At 40.7% G+C, this 20,641-nt stretch overlaps 1 protein-coding gene across 1 annotated transcript in view; it reads right to left on the bottom strand.

Moving 5' to 3' along the window:
• The window catches only part of SVEP1 (sushi, von Willebrand factor type A, EGF and pentraxin domain containing 1), a gene marked incomplete at its 5' end in the record, with an annotated part of 139,828 nt that overhangs the window by 85,588 nt on the left and 33,599 nt on the right, over window positions 1–20,641 (bottom strand). Inside the window, 3 exons of the mRNA XM_082335984.1 lie at window positions 3,399–3,578; window positions 7,755–7,934; window positions 8,178–8,336. Of these exons, the coding sequence (XP_082192110.1) occupies window positions 3,399–3,578; window positions 7,755–7,934; window positions 8,178–8,336 (519 nt within the window). The remainder of the gene's footprint in view (window positions 1–3,398; window positions 3,579–7,754; window positions 7,935–8,177; window positions 8,337–20,641) is intronic.

Below are 20,641 nucleotides of genomic sequence, written 5' to 3'. Positions count from 1 at the left end.
ATCCCATGAATGCAGTTCGCAGACTTTCAGTAGTGTTTCTTACAACAGATGACAGACAAACACAAAAGAAAAATGCTTCATTATTTATAGCCAATGAGAAGACTTGTAACTCCTTAGCTACTCAGTGAAGAAAGCAGACAGGTTTTTACACAAAGGGCACGCAAAGAAGAACCCAACCCAGCTACAGAAGGGAAAGCTCTGTTCATCTCTTAGCAATGGTTTAATGACACAGAAGTGATTCACATTCAGAATGGTTCATATCCCTTTCTTCTCCTCTCCCAAAATATGCAGCAAGTAACTGAAAACTGGTTCTTCTGCATGAAGCAAAATTTAAAGAGTCTAAGCATTCTAAGTATTTCCTGCCCTTTAAACTCTCAATACTGAAATGGTGTTTAAAGTCCAAGCGATTAATAACTGCACTTCATTTCAACAGGATGCAAAGATCACAAATGTTAACATGTTTGTTCACTTCAGGCAGACGCTGTTGGCTATGCAATGTAAAACAACTCGATCAGAAAAAAACCCTCAAACCCTAACTTTTGGTTGCTCATCACAGGAAGGTAACTGACAAACAGAAGAAAGATCAGAAATTGGAAAAACCAATGTTTGAAAAGACAAGCTAAAAGCATTAAAATGTATACTACTCAGGAATAATTAGAAGAAAGGCTGTGAAAGGTGTAAGGATGAAAACCAGAGAAAACTGCACCTCTTCAGGAAGCAGTAACAGACCTCCTGGTTGAGATACTTCCAACTATACTAGCAAAACCCTAGTAGAGCACAATCCTGAAACATCTGACAAACATTCAGGATAACCTTTGATATATCTAGCCTGAGGGAATCTCTTCTAAGTGGGACAGGTTTTACCAGGAAAAAAACCCTCTAATGAATAGTGTTGTTTAGCTTTTTTATCTGTGCTGAATTCCAGAATTTGATCAAGCTGACCCAGGAAGTCTGGACTTCATGAGGAGCAGAGTGATATCCATGCTATTAGTCATATGGATAGGGAATTAATAGAGAGAGAGGAAAAGTACTTCTAAGGAGAGACAAGAATCTGCTTTCATCTGCAACTGCCTGTGATGAACCACAACACTGTATTGTAATTCTTAACATCAAGAGGAACCTCAATATTGTAACAAAAGAAGATTATCAAGTAAATCATGCCTCTTTCCTTCAACACCTTTGCAAACCCAATGTTTCAGGGAAAGAATTGGCCAACTGCAATCAGAAATGTGGAGCTGTAACTCTTTCAACACTAGGTGGCATCAACACCCTGGATGCCATCTGTATTTTTACCTTTCTTCACTAAACCTTGAACAAAGCAAGGAGAACAGTATCTTGCAAAATTCACTAATTTTAACGTGTTGGCTATTAATCTTTTGCCAACGGGGAAGGAAACACAAGAACATGCTTGTGGAAATTTTTTTTTCAAACTGCACAAATGACAAAGCTTCCCTTTTCAGTAGATATTTTGTTTGTAAGCCATCTATATGTAACCTGCTCAAAAGTAACTCACTGCTAACAGCATCTTTTATGAAAAATATAAAAATTTAAAACATATGTAATAGCCAAACTTGAATTAACTTCCAGTCTCTTGGAAAAAGATGTATATGATAACAGACCTCACAGAAGTGACTGTAAACAATCCAGCCTATGATATGGTACAGTGTCAGTTATGGTTACAGATGGTTGTAGTACAGGCTCAGTGAGCTAACTTTTAAATATGGTAAACTCTGCACTGACGTGCAACTCAAACTGAAAAGCATACAGAAAAAGAGCTAGGAGAGTACCCCGAGGTCCAAGAAATCTGTCTCAAGGTAAGAGACTAAACCCAATTCCACTTCATTTTTCTAACAGAAGGGTAGGAAATGAATAAAGCATCAATTACAAATGCCTAAATACTGCAGGATTTCTGGTATCTTTTATGTAGCAGATGATAAATAATAGTTAGGAACTGTTCAGACTAAAAATAAATGGAGAATACCTCCATGATAATGATAAACATTCAGAAAATGAGTACAAAGGGTAGTTTTTGAGGAGGACATGATACTGGTCTTCTGATTTTCATCCTTCCCTGAATAAAACTCCACACATCTATATTGAACAAGAATCTTAGCAAGCTTGTTCTAAACACCAGTCACAACAAAAAGCAGCAGAGCCATTTTCCAGCTAACACTCTTCCCTCCATGACAATCACAGGTAACTTTTATACTAGATTTTCAGACTCAGCAACCCAATAAGCTATTGCCATGCGTAATCCAGGAATGGAGGCAGTATTGCATGGTGTGAAAAAAATCTTCTGATACAGAGTAGAGCTGGATTTTAATAATCAAAATGCTAAGCTAGGAAGGATGAATTCAACTGATGAATACAGTTAATCTTCCAATTATAATCTTCCAACAGGATTTCAGGGTCCCTTCCTTTTGAAGTTAATTGAAGTTTTTCCACTGACTTCAACAGAAGAAAGATTAGGATCTCTTACCAAAGTCTCTTGATAAATTAATACTTGTGGATTATTTTCATCATTTTAGAGAACATATCTACAGTTAGAAATTTATTCTTGTCTCATGCACAGTCCACATTTTTAAGCCTGCAGTAAAACAGCCTCAAGTTCAAGCCAAGTCACCCTACTGGCATCACATTTACTAGACCCAGTTGACATGTACTTCATCCTGACTTTAGTCAGCACTGGATCACCTTCTGAATTGCTGGACTTTAAGCTTGGGCTTTTTTTTTTTTTGCAGTCTACCCTTGGAAGTGTTTCAACTGTATTTCTCCCTCTTGTCAGTTTCTAAGTTAATTTAATACCTGTCCTAAATGGGTGCTTCTGAAATCTACAATTTTTTGTTTCTGGAACAAATGCTTACCTATCCCTGCAGAGCTGGTGTGACCTCTGAATCCTGCCTTCAAGGTGCTTGGTCCCTAACTTCCCTAAACTCTTATTTCCTGCTGGGAGTTCAGCAAAAGTGACAACTGCCACATCTCTGCTTGGCACTCACAGTGCCTGGCTAACACGCCTTAGTCCTTGTCTGGAGGCCATCTTCAGCTTCAAGATGATGACTCAAACCCTTGGTTGTTCACATTTCATCTGTAGTATAGACATAAAACTTGCATGCTTCCTACAATGCATTGTGTGACAGTATCTTAACACTCACCAGATGCAACAGACTTTTAGTTATCAGCTGTCTGTGCTGGATTTCAATGATAATCTGTCCACTTTCTCCATTTACAAATTCCTTTGCCCCTCCCCAACTTCTAAGACCTGTATAAAACATCTGTAGACAAATCCTCATTCCTGTCTTAGCTTCACCAGATATTAAAATAGGGATACTTTCTCACTCATGACAGCATGTCAGAAAAGGCTGCACTCTGACATAAACAGGGTATGATCAGATACCTACCCACACACTTGGGCTCCTTTGAATCCCACTGTGATGTTCCCTGGCAGGTGAGTTTGGTGTTTCCTTCTATTTCATAGCCCTCATTGCAGGTGACAAAACATACTGTCTTATAGGCGATATCAGCTGTTGAACAATTAATGTGTCCATTTTCAGGAGCCCGAAGTTTGGGACATGTTCGAACTGCAAAGGGAAAACAACACCAGTTCACTCTGCAGCACTGAGAATCAGTGGAATTACACTAGTTTGCCCATGTTTTCAGGGGTGGGACAGGTACTGGCTTGGACGCTAGTTACAGTAGTTTGTACAAATTTAGGGAACAGGGCTGGAACAGGGATGATTTTTTCAAAGGCTTGATGCCCTCCTCTTCCTCAAACAGTGTCTTACATAGCATGTATGAGATTGGTCATACACTTCCAAGCTCACCTAAGTTCTGATATAAGTCCAGGCTAGCAAACTAACTGTGCTTAGAAATGTTCCTAGCCATCGAAGGCATCTGGCACACAGTGTGTGGCCTGTGCTAGTAATGTCTATCAGCCTTCAAAACCGGACAGCTGCAGGCAAATGGAATCCTGTGGAAAAGTGTGTGTCTTTGGAAGTTTCTAATCCCCCAGCCATGCCTGAGAGTTCTTTGGGGGATTTTCAACTGGCAGTCTGGTACGGGCTGAGTGCACGTCAGGGAAGAGGCTAAGAGCTTATTAACAGGGCAGATGACAGTGTCCCAGTGCTCAGGAACACTCTCAGGCACTCTGGAGTGTATTGATGTAGACACAGACACGTGTGAGCCTCCACATATCAGAACAGCAGACATTCATCATGGTGGGGGAGAGAGATAGAGGAAGGAATACAAGGCATTGATAGACAACAGGACCACGAGAGATGAAAAGGAACAAATTAGGCTGGTGCCGAGACGAAAGACACCCTTTCAGGTGTAGGGCTCCCCATGGAGACAGTCCTGGCTGCTGCTCAGCACAGTGGTCTTTCTCCTGCCATGTCTCACAAACACTGCAAGCAGCGTGATGCCAAGGAGAACGCAGTCCTGTGCAGGATGCGTGTGCAGAAAGGGAAGTGGGACATTAAGGGTGATCCTCAGGTTGTCTTACAGTTTTGTTACTGAATCCTGATGCGGCAATTTAACACAAAGCTACACTGTAATTAAGACTGATCCCAAAACAGCTGAATGATAGTAAGAAGAAAAAAGCAGTAGCACTGGTATGGCCGACTGGACGACTTCTCCACTGTGGTTTGGGATGCTGATTTTACTGACTAATCCATCCTTGCTGCCACCAGGTAGGAGGCAAACCATGAGCTCCTCTCCAAATGCACTCAAAAGTAAGTGAACTTGGCAACTTTCTCTCCTTTTCCCAGTAGTTGTTCACTCTGCACGCTGATGAGACAGGACACGCCTACAAGTGGACATATGGACTGAACAGATCTCTATACACCCTCAAACTAATAAATGGGCAGATACCCTGAGCGCTCCTTCAAATGAAAGCCAGCTGTATAAATACCAATAACTACATGCCCCTCAAAGCTACAAAAACCCCATGCTAAATAATGTCTTTTTTGAAAACAGCTATAGTGGCACCTGAGTGGGAAGAAAAGTGTGTAGCAAAACCTATGTGTATTGGATAGGAAAGAAAGAAAGAAAAAAAGCCATTCAGATGCACCCGATATCTTTGCATTACCACTGTCTCATGTTTACTCTCTGAAAGTACTATTCCTCTTGTGCTTGCATATACACAGGCATTCTCTAGGAAGTGCATTTAAGAGTACAAAAAAGAGCTTGAAACTTCCATCTTGTGAGAGGCACTCTGAGCTTCAGAGCAGCTTCCTAATATCCTGTATCTTTACTGTAGTAGAGTGAGTAAGAAAGACATTTTTACAGCTGAGTCATACATGCTTTATACAGAAGAGAACAGGCTTTCTCTTTTAAGGTTTCTATGGAAGTCTTTAATACCCCATCTGTGGTAAAAGGACACAAATGCTACCAAATTCAACAGCACTATTGAGGAAGCCCAAATGAATTAGGAGCATTGAGGAGGCTCTCAGTAATGTTAATGTGCCTACAGAGAAGGCACTCCCTTCCACAACCTGGAAAGTCTAGCCACCTCTTGTGGAAGGACTGCATAGAGGGGGCAATCCTGCCTCCTCAGTGTTTCAATGTTGACGCTTACTCAGTGTTTCAGCATGGCTCTGGCAGAAACCTGTAACTAAGCCCGCGTTATCCTGGTTATGGTTCCATGCATTAAACACAAACCCATTCTCTTGTCAATAAGGCATTTTCCATGACCAAGAAATGTTTCCATAAAGCCAGAGAAAACAACAACAACAGCAGTATATTTTGCTTGCTCTGGGTTTTATCCTAATACATTTCTCTGGATTAAATACATTCTTCGTAGTTGTTTTTTTCACGGGTCACTGTTAATTGCATGACATGACTGCATTAATCACTTTTCAATAGCACAGCAGATTTTAGCTAGCAGAACAACTGAGGAGTGTTTAATGTCAAAATCCAAAGCAATGCAAAGGGATTTTCCTTCACTCTCCCTTCCTAATTTATGTGATAAAATACTCCTGGGATTAACAAGACAGCTACAAACTGTGCCTTTGATCTTGCTTCCTTTCATAGTCTGAGTGAATCAAGACTAGCAGATCCAGCATATGTAAAGGTAGGATTTTTTAATTTTTTTTTTTTAATTGGAAGTCTTCAGTATGATGGAGAATGGCACAAGAAAAGCAAAAATATATCCTTTCAATGCTTCAAAGGATATTAACATCAAGGCGATATCTCAAGGCAGACTTTTCTCTTCCTCCACCTTCCAAACAAATTCCTTGTCAAAGGAAAATCATGCACTAACACTCAATGGGTGAATATTTTTAAATGCTCCAGAAAGTTTTCCAAGTACTAGAATCTCCCACTTCTCTACAGACAGTGAGGATGAAGGATCCTTTCTTTGTGGCTGACTGCAGCTTTCCCCAGATTTTCTGCACTGGAGGCTACTGTGTGACAGAAGCTTTGACAGGCAGGTGCTCTTTCCCAGTATCCCAGTCTACCTGAAGTAGCATACTTCTTCAGTCTATGTTTTGGCCGTTAGAAAGTCAACAGCTCTAAGTCTAGCTTCTCAAGATACCCTCATGGTACTGGCCAGCAATTTATTTTCTATTGAAAGCTTCTCCTTCCTGCCTTCAGTCACTGGAAGTTGTGAAGGAAGGCTAAGTTTTCCAGGATTATCTGAAGAAGAGTCCTGCAATGTAAGCACAAGTGAACTGCTATATAAGCATGTCCTGAGGAACTGATCTCTAGCTCAGATGCCTCCTTTCAAAACCATGACTTGCTGTTTCTTTAAGGGCTGCAGTGTTTGCTCTAGTGGAATAAAGTGCTAATTCCTCCAAGGATCTATTCTGCCTCTTTCCCTGAACTCAAGGCCAGGGCAAGAGCTACAGAAGGAGCTGATGACTTCTTATTTACTAACTTCCAGTGCAGCATACTAATGTCAAGTGCATCCAACTCAAGTTAAACATGTTGAACCACAACCTGTGGCTGTTGAGGAGATAAGGGCTGCTACCTGTTTTTTCAGGCCCTCCTTGGAAGACAGGACTACACGGAGATGCAGCTCCCCTTCTAAATCATCAAGAACCCAACCTTAGGCAGAGACAAGTGATAACAAAGTAAAACTGTGTTCCTATGTACTTGTAAGAGCTCCAGAAATAATGTTTTTCAGGATGCTCTTTCCCATGTCTCCTCCCATTCACACTTTCTGTTTATTTCTCTTCCAGCTGACATTCTCTTACAATGAACTTCTAGGATACTGCCAGTTGTTCCCTAGTGAAACTCCACTCAAAATTCTTCTGAAACTATGTTCAAGGCCCAAGCTTTCTTATTTTTCATTAGAAGGAACTGTAAGAAAGCAAAATGGGATTCTTCCGTGGTTAATGTCTCCTAACGCCAATGCTTGTCTATGCTGGGAATCTGGTGGATATTCTAAAACACCCATGTGGCTAGCCTCTGTTATATATTTGACTGCTTCATAGGTTTGCTGGATTTCCATAATGTAGATACAAAATTCATAGAAATTAGGTGGAGAGAAGTTTAAGGGAGGAGAGTGTAGATTCACTTGCAAAACACTGTCTGTCTAGTAAACATTGCTCTGTGTTTTCTATTGTAGATGTCCTCCTTCCATTTCAGGAAGCAGGGAAACACAGTAATTGCAGTGGGAATTTACCTTTGGAACATTTTTTCACCCAAGAGCTAACCGGATCAGATCTGCATGCCCAACTATGTAGTGAGCAGAGAAAACCAGTTAAGAACACACTAATCCAACAGAAAAAGACTTTTCAAACACACGACATCCATACCTCTGCAAGTAGCCTCTGATCCAGACCATTGGCCATTTGGCTGACAAAGCCGGATGCTGCTTCCCACGAGATCAAATCCTGCTTTGCATCGGATCCCGCAGGCAGCATTAAAGTAATTGTTGCAGACATTCTGGACAAAGTAACCATTTTCAGGGGCCTTCAGTTCAGGGCAGTGAACAACTAAATAATTAAACAATCACAACAGAGTTATGATGCTAGCTGGAGTGCAATAGGCTACTGAAGGAAAACAATTTTTTTCATTTCCAACTTGACCTGCATCTTGGTACTTTCATTGTTTTGGAATGACACAGAAAATCTTGCATGCAATTTGACAGGTCCTTCACAGTACAAACACAAATAAAATTGTCCCAGCACTGCACTGTGCATTCCAGGGGTATTCTGTTCCTGGGTGGAAACACCTACCTTCACAGGTTTGTCCTACAGCATGATATCCCTCCCGGCATGTACAGTCCTCAATGGAGGTACTTCCTGGTGGAGAGGTATGATTCTCATCGGGACATGAGATGCAAGTGCTGATTCCACCTGGTGAACCTTCAGGCTTATATGTTCCCGGCGGACAAGCTGTTGAGCAAAAGAAAACATGACAGAAATGAGTTCAAGATACCCACCTTTCACAGCTAGCATAATTTTTCAGGTGTGTGGTTTTACTTTTTTACATTATTTTTTTCTACCTCATACATCCAGTGTCACTTAGGGAAGAAGCATTCTCCACTTAAAGTACTGTAGAGTTCTTACAGGGGTGAACTGAAGCCCACCAAACTCGGTGGAAGTCTCTCCAATGACTGCCTGGGGACTTAGTATCAAAGTCCATGATTCATATTCTTGAAAAGAAGCCCAGTCCCAGAAGACACACCAGATTTTCACTGATGAAACCTGCGCTGACCTCATGAAGACATTCTTGATTTAGAGGTGTAAAAAATCCATTCAGACAAAATCCTTGCCATTCAAAACTACATCAGCATTTAATGCATACAAATTCATAGTAACAAGCTAACACAAGCTAGCAAAAAACCCTGCCCTTGATTTATACATTATGAATATATATGATCTACACACTATACTTGCTAAAATGTATGAACCACAAACAATGAAGCAATTAATCTTTCCTGAAGCTTTTGCACATATTTATTTCCCATTTAATATTTTTAACTCTGGGCATCTACATGCACAAGCCTTAAAGGGATTCAGGAGGTGTCTTTAGAGGCAAGAAAGATGCATAGGGAAAAGGCATCTCTCACCTGAGAACTTCAGATTGGTTGGATAAGTCTGAGTCTTATCTTTCTGTGCCTTGAATTCTGTCCTACAGGAAACTACCATAATTATCTTTATTTATTTCACAGGATGATATGAGAAACAGGGGAGTGACTAATCAACAGGTCTTGATAAAGTGAAATATTGATTGATCAGATTACCACTTGAAACAGAACTCAAAGACACTTGTGCTGAAAAAGATACCTCCTGACGTAAAGTTCAGGAAGTATGCTGAGAAGGTTACATAATATGTAACAAAAAAGCTCACATTCCATTAATTTCACTGTTTACAAATCTTCCTAATGGCCACACTTTCTCTTGCAGGCTGCAAGTCAGCCTCTCATTTTCTCCCCTCAGTACAGTCACTTTGTACCATCTGATGTACCTCTGGATGGTACAAAGAACTGTACAACCATGAACACCCTCAAGTGCCTTCCTGCTTACATAGTCAGGTGTGCTCTGCTTCTGGAGCAAATCTCTCCTATTCAGGCATATCTCCGGGATTTCAGAAATTCTGGCAGCATCAATCTTTGGTAGATATTGGACCAGCTCTGTTTGTTCTGTGAGTTAGGTGCTAAGATACTCTGACTCTTGTCTTCATTAATGAAAACAACTTCCTGCTTTCTCCTTTTTCTTCACCTGTCATGGGAGAATTGACTTTCACAAGCCAAATTTTATGGATTATACCTTAAAAAATCAACCCATATGAACAGTTAGCACTTCTTTCCAGAAGGAGCACGGTCTTTTGAATAGCTTCCAGAGATAATATTTTTGTTTCTTTTTCAGAAAAATTTGCAGTTTTATTTTGAAGAAAGCAACGAAGTGGCTAGCAGTTAAGAGGTGATTTTGGGTGCTTTAAATTGGCTTCATAAATCTGTGTTTTAAACACACTTTTGAAAAGACAGTGAAAATGCCTAAGCAGTAAAGGATATAAGTACAAATCAAAGCATTTCAGGAAGGAAAAAGGGCAGAAAAATCCAATCGGAATTAGAGCTGGGAATTTTTCATTTTTGGTTTGGGACTTTCGGAAAAGCATTTGCAAAAAAATCCCTTTCCTATAGTTCACCTGCTCTTCCTATCCAAGACATTTCTCTTGGACTTTTCATCCAAGACATTTCTCTTCTCCCAAGTAACAAGTAATAGGACAAAAGGAAATGGGCTCAAGTTGTGCCAGGGGAGGTTTAGGTTGGATATTAGGAAAAATTTCTTCACGGAGAGGGTGGTTAGGCATTGGAACAGACTGCCCAGGGAAGTGGTGCCATCACAGTCCCTGGAAGTATTCAAAAAACGTGTGGATGTGGTGCTCAGGGACACGGTTTAGAGGTGGACCAGGCAGTTGGGTTAACAGGTTGGACTCGATGATCTCAGAGGTCCTTTCCAACCTTAACGATTCTATGATTCTATGACTGTTACTGCTTCTGTGTTCTGTTACTCTCTTCTGTGCAGAAATCCCCTCCTTGGACATTAGGTCACTCTGAAATATTCTCTTATGCTTCAGATGATCACCTCCAAACTGGCTAAACATCAGAGGTATTACTATGAAATCTCTGAAATAATTCCCTCTGGCACTTTGTGGAAGTCTCCGTGCATCCTTGTTAAAACTAATCGGTATCCAGCACAAAGTGATGAAGTGCATCCAAAAAGACACAGGAAAGAGTGCAAGTGAAGCATGACAGGAGACCTGCTGTATGACAAAGCTGCCCTCCATGTGCCAGTGAGAGTAAATTAGTCTCTTCTGTTCTATGTGTGGCATATAAAATGACATCTAAAAGAAGTGTTTCACTAAAAAAAAAAACAAACAACAAAACCCCAACCTAACTTCTCTCTCTCTTGCAACCTCACCTTAAATGAAGAAGCAGCAGCTCTTTTCTGTTTCTGTTTTGAGAACTATGGGATAAAAATAATCACTCATTCTATGACATGGGCATTTTTAACAATAAACCCAGTAATTTGCTTAGGGCTTTGAATCAGTCTGGCTTTGAAAAAAATGGTTCATTCTGAAATTACACTTAAAATTTGCTCTTTCCAGTGAAGCAGCAGGAGGTAAACAATACTGTTAAAGTGGTTATTAATGTCTGTACTGGGAAAGACAAGTTTCCCCAAATGTCCCGATTCTTTTTGTATGCTTCAAATGCTTCCCACTCACTTCCTAAAAAGTCGAACTACATCCTATCTTGCCTTTTTATGTAGAATTTTCTCCAAGCCTGAGTCCCTGAACTGCTCATTGACCCTATAGCTCCCCTAGATGTATTCAGCTACAAAACTCCACATAAGCTACATTAAAAATTTCCACAAGACAACACTTGCTTACAGAGCTATTTCAAAGTGTGTGAGACCACAGTCTAAACCAGAGATGGTTTAAGAATGGAGCATAAGCATGCTGACCTCTGTGCGTTTCCAACGCAGCCATAGAGATTAGCCTGGCCATAGCTTAGGTTAAAACCATCCAAAATCAGCTGTGGAAGAGCAGAGCTTTGGCCATCTGCTGTGGACTGGACTTGTCCATACCTGACGCAGCTAGACTTCAGACCCATCCCCTCCTGCTCTGGACAGCACTACAGCATGGCCCAAGCCTACACACAGCAATGCATTCAGAGGCAAGAGAGAACTCGAGGGGCAAACATATCTGAAGAGCACACGTGGCCCCATCCATGACTGATCATACAGGTGTCTCTCTAGGGTGTCTTCTGAGAATCAAGCAGTGCCAAATTTTCATTGCATTCTAGTCACTAGTCTGCACTCACTGACATGCCCTCTATACCCGCAAAAACTGACTGCAGGGAGAGATCATCTTCTCCAGTGCCAATCTGTAAAAACAGCTTAAATTTTTTTTCAAGGCTTGCTTCCCCTTGCCAATAATGTGACAGTATAAGAAGGCTCAAAACAGTATGTGAATGAACCCCAGTGTAAATAAGCATTAATCTCGCACTGTCAAGAATGACAAAAAAGACAAGAATTTTAAAACGGGGAAACAATTTTAACAGTATCAGCCTTTAAACAAAGAGGACACTGATGTGCACATCTGCATGTATGATCTCAACAAAACATTTAACTACTGCCTATATGTGAACCATGTTGTTCTTTGCCCAGAAGCAAGGGGAGGAGCAAGGAAATGCTTTTTGTTTAATGTAATTCTCCTCTTGAGACCAGAATAGTGACTACCGAGTTACACCAGAGGATTACCTCTTTGTTACAGGAATGAAAGGGTATCTGGAAGCAGGGATTAGTCTGCTAGCTCAAACAAGCACAGGCCCCAAACTCCCCAAGCACACAAGGATGGCTCACATTGAAGTTGTCATCAACAACAACCTGCTTTCATAAAATCATAGATATTCACCAATGATTCAGATTCAGATTCTATTGTCTGCTGTAATGACAGTGCAATAACCTTCTGATCAGAAATGGGAATGAAATAATACATGCTTACTTCAGCACACCACCTGCATTTTTCTCCTCAGTTATGCTCTCCAAGGGTATACAACTAACTGGAAAAATATAAGAAAATCCAGCATGTCTCTTCTGTTTTTGAACACTACAGGGCTTGATGACTTCTTAGGCCACCAGTGGAACACACTGTCTTACTCCTTTGTCGATCCAAAAAACCCTAACTTGCACATAGAGAAGAAATCACTAGAAAAGAAATATGACACAGGTTTGCTAGAAACAAAGACCCACAGGGTAGGCATAAAAACATTTCAGTCAATGCATATGTATTGACAACATAACTATATGTCAAGACATTGCCTGAAGCTGAACAATGGACATGGAGAGTTAGGGAAGTCCACCAAAAAAATCAGAGGACAGACTCTCAAATTCAGTAGGAATTCTTCAGCTCTGTCTGCCTACAATAATGACTGATTTTTAACCTTCAAGCAAGAATAATTTAACATTGTAAAAGTGACAATATAAAATAAGGTATATTTCAGAGATTCACCAAACACTTAACAGGTATTATCCAGTTTGGCTTTTTTTAAACCGCAAATACTAAAGCCACTAGCAAAGTTAAGCCCACCAGTATTGAACACACACGATGGCATAAAGACTTTGGCCTGGATTTAAACCTGTAGAGATCATGTGTCAACGGCTTCTACTCTGCGACACAGGGCCACAATTCTTCCTCTGAACATATGAGTACAAATTTTAAGGATAAACAATTCTGCCTTAAAAATGTAAATCTTTTAAAATCCTGGGAGAGCAGGCAAGCTCAATTTCCTCTCCAAATACACTAGTGTATCTAAGTCACTGAAATGCAATTATTCTTCATTTATCCCAGTGTAAGAGAGAGGAGAGTCAAACTCCATGTATTTCAAAGATTAATTTGAGGGATTTTGTATTTTCTTCAATGCATAATTTCTCCCACTGACTACATTTACTAAGTAATCCCTGGCATGAGCTGTTTTTTCCACACTTGAAATGGTAATGAAGGATCCGATTAAGGGTTTATCTTTTGCGGGATACGGCAGGAATCAGCTAGGCAATATCCTGCTCTCTCCTGCATCAACCTGAGCTCTATTCGTACACTGCTACTGTGATGATTGTAGTCTCTAATTCTCATTTTTTCCCCATACGTGTAAAGCCTAAATGAAATGACACCTTGGTGCAAATCACAAATACATAAATAGTCTTTATAACTCAATCCCCAAACTTCTTAAATGAGGAAAGAAAGCCTAGTTTTCCATTTAATCAAACTGGTTTTATGCTACTGTAATTACTTTTATGACACTGATTACATGGATATGTGTTCAACATAGTGAAGTGGTGAATCTGTCCCAGAATCAGAGTATACCATGAATACCTATTCTTATTTTGGTCTGCTGGTGCCTACTAAAAATGATATAATCCATAGGTTGCAGAATCTCTAAACAATGATCACTGGATGTTTGTATTCAGTTCTTTCCCTGTGTCCTCAGTTTTTGTTACTGAACATACATGGACAGGAGATTTTTGGTTATGTGGATCTTTGACCTGGCGTATGTGGTCTTGTACTTTTATTCATTCGTTGGAAGTTATGTGGAAGATCCAGTGTGTACCTAGAACTACTTTGAATTACAGTCCACAACATCAGGACAATCAAAACCTCCAATTAACTCACATTTATGCCCTTGGAGGCAAACTACAGCCTGAACATGTGGGCTCTCTCTCCCACTGCTTTACTTCATCTAAGATTCTTGTGCCTTGGCAACAGCAAAAAAAATACGAAAATTAGAAAATATGTCACCCTGACCTTCATGTGTGTGAAAAAAGTGTTATGGTAGCTGTATTTGTCATCAGTCACATTTTAAATTTGCCACCATTAATGGGCCTGTCCTGGTTTTGGTTTCTTTCTAGTAGCTGGTATTGATAACACACTGATGTTTTAGTTATTGCTGAGCAGGGCTTACACAGAGCCAAGGACTTTTCTGCTTCCCACCCCACCCCACCAGTGAGCAGGCTGGGGGTGCACAAGAAGTTGGGAGGGGACACAGCTGGGACAGCTGACCCCGACTGACCAAAGGGATATCCCACACCATACAACATCATGCTCAGCATATAAATTGGGGGAAAGCTGGCCGGGGATCTGCTGCTCAGGAACTGGCTGGGCATCGGTCAATGGGTGGTGAGCAATTGCATTGTGCATCACTTGTTTTGTATATTCTTTTATCATTATTTTCCCTTTCTTTTCTGTCCTATTGAATTGTTTTTATCTAAACCCACAAGTTTTACCTTTTTTTTTCAATTCTCTCCCCCATCCCACAGCAGGGGAGTGAGCAAACGGCTGTGTGGTGTTAAGCTGCCTGCCAGGTTAAACCACAACAGGGCCTGGCTATAGAGCTTAGATATTTTACTAAATAGAAGTAAAAACTTTCATGAGGAAGGAAGTACAAAGAAGTTACAGCACATTATCATGTGCTACATCTTTCTACCCTGATATCTGCATCTCTCATTGTGACAAGGTACTACATGACCAGATTTGCCTAAGGGCCAGGGGCACCCTCTGTCAGAAGAAGCACTAGGAACAAGGGACTGTTATGTAGTCCCTGTGACAATGGCCTGCCAAATAAAATGTGCTCTACAAGGATAATGCACGGTGTCATAGAGGAAATGGAAATCCCTGTTCCACACAAAGCAGCCAGAGACTTTCTGATGCTTTCCCACTTGCTGCTGCAGCAGCTGAAGAGTTGGGATGTATTGCAGTACTAGCATGCAGTGCTGCCCAGCCCTCCCTCCTGCCTCCAAAAACCATTCTGCTGCTGCTGCACAGTTCATTTGTGAGTGGCCTCTGCAAGGGAAGAACATGAATAACATGGGAGGCATACTGATGGAAGCCACGATTGCATGAAACTCTCCAGTCCCCTGCCCTCTCCAAATATTGCACAGTGGTATCTCTTGGCTCTTGTTGTAACTATTGTATTTTGCAAATGTAGCGCACCAGTGTGCCCCAGGATTCTGTAATTTTCAAGTCTATTGTACTAAATCAAAAAATGAACCATGGTTGTGCATTCCTCTCCTGGTGTTTACAAGCCAAAATATGCTCGGCTTGGGCCAGCAGAAAAACAGACTACCCTGGCCTCTGAAATGTACCTCACTGGACCTGCACACGAAGATCTTTAAGCCTGCTTCTCAAAGACTTTCCACAGCCTGGGTCTCTACTGTAGAGACTGCCTCCAGAAGTTACAGCTTTTGTTGCCACATTTAAGTTATCTGGGAAGGTGGGGTTTTTTTTCAATCTCCTATGTGGTAGGTTTGTCAGAACGGGCACTTTGTGCCCATGAAATGCCTTTGGAAAGCTCAGGAGAAAAAAATCTAAACCTTTGGCAGATACCGTAATCCACCTTTCTGCAGTTTTTAACATGTATGGTGTCATAGAAAACCCATGAGCCAGGAGCATCCTAGGATTACAAGAAATATGCAAGGAAGTGGCTTTAGTTAAACATTTGACATGTATGACTTGTACAAAGACTGCAAAAGAAAACCTTGAGCTTGCCTTTAAGTGTAGGGATCAGGGAAGCATTTCTGCTAAGTCTCAGCACGTTCTCCAGCTCCTTAATATCTCCTGTTATCCCCAGCATGTGCTCTGCATTAATTTCAGACAGCATTGAACCTGCTCATCTATCTGTTATTTGTCAGTATTCCTTAAGCATCCTTCTCACGGCAACACGATTAGCAATTTAACAAGCTAGATGTCTTCTCTGTTCCTATTTGATGCATTTTGCTCCATCTCTTTATTAGATTTAAAAATTTCCTCTCACTGGGGAGAGCAGGCTGAACCAAGTCAGAAGTTTAGCTACTTCTATACATGATACATAGCGAGGGGTTCACTCAAACCTTTTTATTGAGTTTAGAGATATTGAAACTGCAATATTCCACTACGAAGTAGGCTGCAGCATTTGGAATGACACTTTGAGATGATCTAGCTCTAGACCTTTAAGCACTTCTAACAGTCATAACAAACTTTCAGCAGAAATAACTTGTTCACGATAAAAATGAGAATCTTGGATCCTCTCCCATGGGGCAGAAGAACTGGAAAGTTGCCTGGAAGGAGCTGCAGTCCCTTGGGTGAACATCCCGTCTCAGTACCCCAAGCATACAGAGTGTGGGGAACTATCTGCCTGCTGAAGAATATAAGCCCAAGAGCTACCACAGCTTGTAAAAGTTAGGATGCCTACCAGGACCTTCTTCCACAGGGAGGTGTGGCCGTGAGCCACAACTGTGCCGAGCATCCCTGTGTAGGCTTGGGGCTAGCACATTTAGATAGGATTACTGCAAAGCAATGATTCTGACTGCAAAATATCCTCCTCGGTAATAGTAGCAGCACTGAGAATAAACAGAAAATCCATTTATGCTCAGTTTTAAAACTTTTTTAAAAAGTAGACCAACTATTATATGTTAAAAACATGGTGAGTGTCTTAAACAGGTTCATACTTGAACCACACATGTACACTGCAAGGACACAGAGCTTTTAAAAGTATTTTAAATGTTTTACAATCATAAAAATAAAGACTACTGTATACATTTCTATAGAGGGTAACTTCTCTCTTTGTCTCAAAGCATGTGGCTTACTCAGGGATAAAAAAAGAAAACCCTGATTCCATGTACGGTATTGTAACTTAAAAAGAAGCCTACCCGTACTTCATTCAAGCTACAAGTTCCCAAAATATATACAGATAACTGTGCAATATATACAGAGAATTGTGCAATTTGTATACACAGAAATGGCATTCATGTATTGAAAGGAAGCTCTTTTGGTTTAAATCTCAGTGGCATTTTAGACAGGGTTTACAGGTTTGCTGTTTGCATAGACATCAAATCTAGCCCTGGTGATACATTTGGAGGGCATAACCAAAGCAAACATAAACATGCCTATTAGCTACGGATACCAGCTCATGCCAGCACTTTTGATTTTAGAGCTTGGATACTGATTTATGTCCTCATGTCCCTGCATATTTCTAAAATGTATCATGCTAAAAGTGTACAATAAATTTTGAAACTACAAAAAAGTCTTTCTGGTTAGTTGATTGTGTAAAGTTTGCCATGCAAATAGAGATTATTTATGAGTTTATTTATGCGCAAGTGAATTATTTTCTGTCCAAAACTTCGCACACAATCAGACCTTTCCTTAAATGGAGAAATAAAACCAATTCTGAAAATGCTTTGCTCAGAACAGAACTACTATATAGTAGGCTTCTCTGGACATGGTCTTCACCATAATCACAGACACACATTCCTCAGTAAACCTTGATCACTGCTGATGTGACAGCACATGCTACTCTTAAATAGTACTGTTCTAGGTGTCCTGGATCTCTAGATAGCTTCCTGCTATTTACATAAACACTGAAAAGGAATATCACCATGATGTCCTACGTGCACTTATTTGCCATTTTAATATACCTGCTGTGAAGTTATATTTTTGCTTTTACAGAACTGTAAAAAATACAGACAGGCTGAAGTAAAGCAAATTCCATTAAAAAGAACCCCAACATTTTGTTTAGTTTGTGCTTCACGCAGATGAGCAAATACCTGCGCTTCAGAGATCTAGTATCTGCCTCATTTGAAGACACTGGAAGCCCAGTTTTCTCTAGGCCTGGTCCAACCATCATACCATATATCAAATAACTCTACTCTTCCTTTCAGCTGACAGAAAGCGTTCTGGGTCAAGAAGGAAAAGGGAAGGCCAAGAAAAGGACACATTTGCAGCGCAGGATTCAAATCAGATGCAGGGAGCAAAGTCACTCCATACTTTTTCTTACTTTTTCATTATTCCTCACTGCACCAACAAATCCACCAATCCATCACCTCCCTAACAGGATGGACTAATAAGCAGCTACCAACTGCCCAAAGGGACAAAATTATCCCTAGACCAAGTCCCAAGTGATAGCAGTTAGATACATCAGAAGAGTGAAAAGGCTCCATCTGGGCTGCACTATATGCTGCTTGGTTAACTTCTGCATAAGCTAGAGGCACACACTGCAAGCAAGAAATAGTTCTCCTTTATTCACAGCTGGAAAAAGGGACTACTTGAAAAGAGAGAAATCTGAACTGGGGCTGGGGAAAAAAAATCGGTTCCTTAACAAATCCTGATGTGCTACACCCAGAGGATGCTGGTCAGAAGTGAGAATCTCCACTGCCTGCGTCTCTTGGGACACACTGAAATCACCACAACTCAGCCAGCACTTGCTCAGCACAGCCTACACTTTCTTCCAGAAGCAGGGAGCAAGAGTCTCATGTTACATGGCTAACTCAACAGATCACCTTCTCCTGGGATTCCTCAAAAGTAATTTTAACCAAAATAAGGGATTGTTGTTTAGAAGTTGACAAAACCTGCACCCCAGGCTTCACAGCATTGATAGGTTTCTCAAGTGAAGAACATGCCTGGTGGTTCAAGATCCATTTCCATAGTGGTCACCTACTCAGCAACTTGAACAGAGTTTTGTGTTCAATCATTCTTGGGACTTAAGAGCGTAACTAAAAATGACTCTCTGGTCAAACTGAATAAGCAGACTGGCTTTCCTGAGAGCAGCAAGTTGCATGAGGAATCCAGGAGGAGTCAGAGACTCCACATCCTCAGATTTTCTCCTTCTCATTCAGGCAAAAATGGTGAATTTGCTCTCTGGCAAAATATTAACAGAACGCTGTATGGTCCTGAGTTATTTTACTAGTCTAATGTGAAATGCTCCCTTTCTGCTGTTGCCTCCAACACCCACTCCCAGCAGCTGTTGGTGCATATGATTGTGAAGAAAAAAAAAAAAAAAAAGACACCTATTTCTGCCTCCTTTCTCTGCAGATCAGAGTAGTTCCAGTTGCTGAATCACAGATGGGGAATGCAGCAAGTAAAAGCTATTATAAACAGGAAAGTGAAGCCATTTCTGCCAGACCCTCAATAAACTGTCACTACTGCATTAGGTGCCAAACTTGGCCTCTTTTCCACATCCCTTATTTTTATCATTAAATATACTTTTCAACAACAGTGATTATACTCCTATTAAGTAACATTTCTGAGCACTGAAGATATAGCACATGACTGTGCAGATGGAGAACATATGTCACTATTTCCATGTTTATTTACTTAGCAGCCCAGGGTGAGAGTCAGACAGTTTTTCGTTAACTTAGGAGAGCTGAAGCACATGCAATGGCTCAGGCCAGTAATCAGACAATAAAAAGTGGTGGTTTTGCCAATTATTTTTTTACATATTGTGAAACTAGCCCAGCTATCCCTGTGTAGAGTTCAGTAAACTGTTGTAATCTCGATGTTATAGTTTCTACTTAATTCCTGGAATCACTACTGATACTCATGATTTACTGTGAAAAATGCCTTAAATCCCATGCTCCATTCCTCATGCAAAACTCTTATGGAAAGTGAGAGGATCTCCTGAATTCTTTTAAAATTATCTAAATATGTAGAGCAAAATAGGGTCTTGTTTATGGAAAGCAAGACCACTGAGAGAACAACTAGATCACTATGCTCACTATTAACTGTTGTTTGCTCAAGAAACATTTGAAGAACTGACCGCTTCTGACTTCATTTCCCCCATTTTCCCTTGTCCATCTCCCCTCTCATTTTTTTGCAAGACATAAAGGAAGTCCTTAAGGACAGATCTGACTCTTGCTAAAGCAATGTCAGCTGCAAGCAAAAGGGTCACCTCAGATTTGAACTGAAGGAATTTGTTTTAAGTACTAAGACCTGTGCCTGTCAACAGAGTGAACTTTACTACACAAAAGCAATGGTAAAAAAGATGACAGATAAAAAAGATTACGTCGCAGCACCACAACCAGATACACAGCCTTAGTCCTCAGTCTAACAAAGCTTCCTTCTGTGAAGAACCTCCATTAAAACATTTCTGAACAACACCTTTGCGTTGCCCACTAGACAGGACTGACCTAGTCTCCATCCCTTAGCCACTCTGCAAAGACCTAACCTTCTGCAATGCAGGAACTCTCCCATAAAACAGGAATCCCTGGGTAGTAAGTCATGTGTGCATAAGGCCCTTTTTCGCTATCAGTATCTACTAAACATGTGCTAAAGTAGCAACCTGTAACATCCAAAGGCTTTACTGAAGTGTAGTTGTTTAAACTAGAACGAAATAGCCTGCCACTCCTGCCGGAAAGGGAGCAGGGAAACAGCAGAGTGAGATTCTTTC

Source organism: Platalea leucorodia (assembly GCF_965183815.1).
Source record: "Platalea leucorodia genome assembly, chromosome: Z".
NCBI classification, from domain to species: Eukaryota; Metazoa; Chordata; class Aves; order Pelecaniformes; family Threskiornithidae; genus Platalea; species Platalea leucorodia.
The sequence above is the reverse complement of the archived record's forward strand: the minus strand, read 5'-3'. Positions and strand labels throughout refer to the sequence as shown.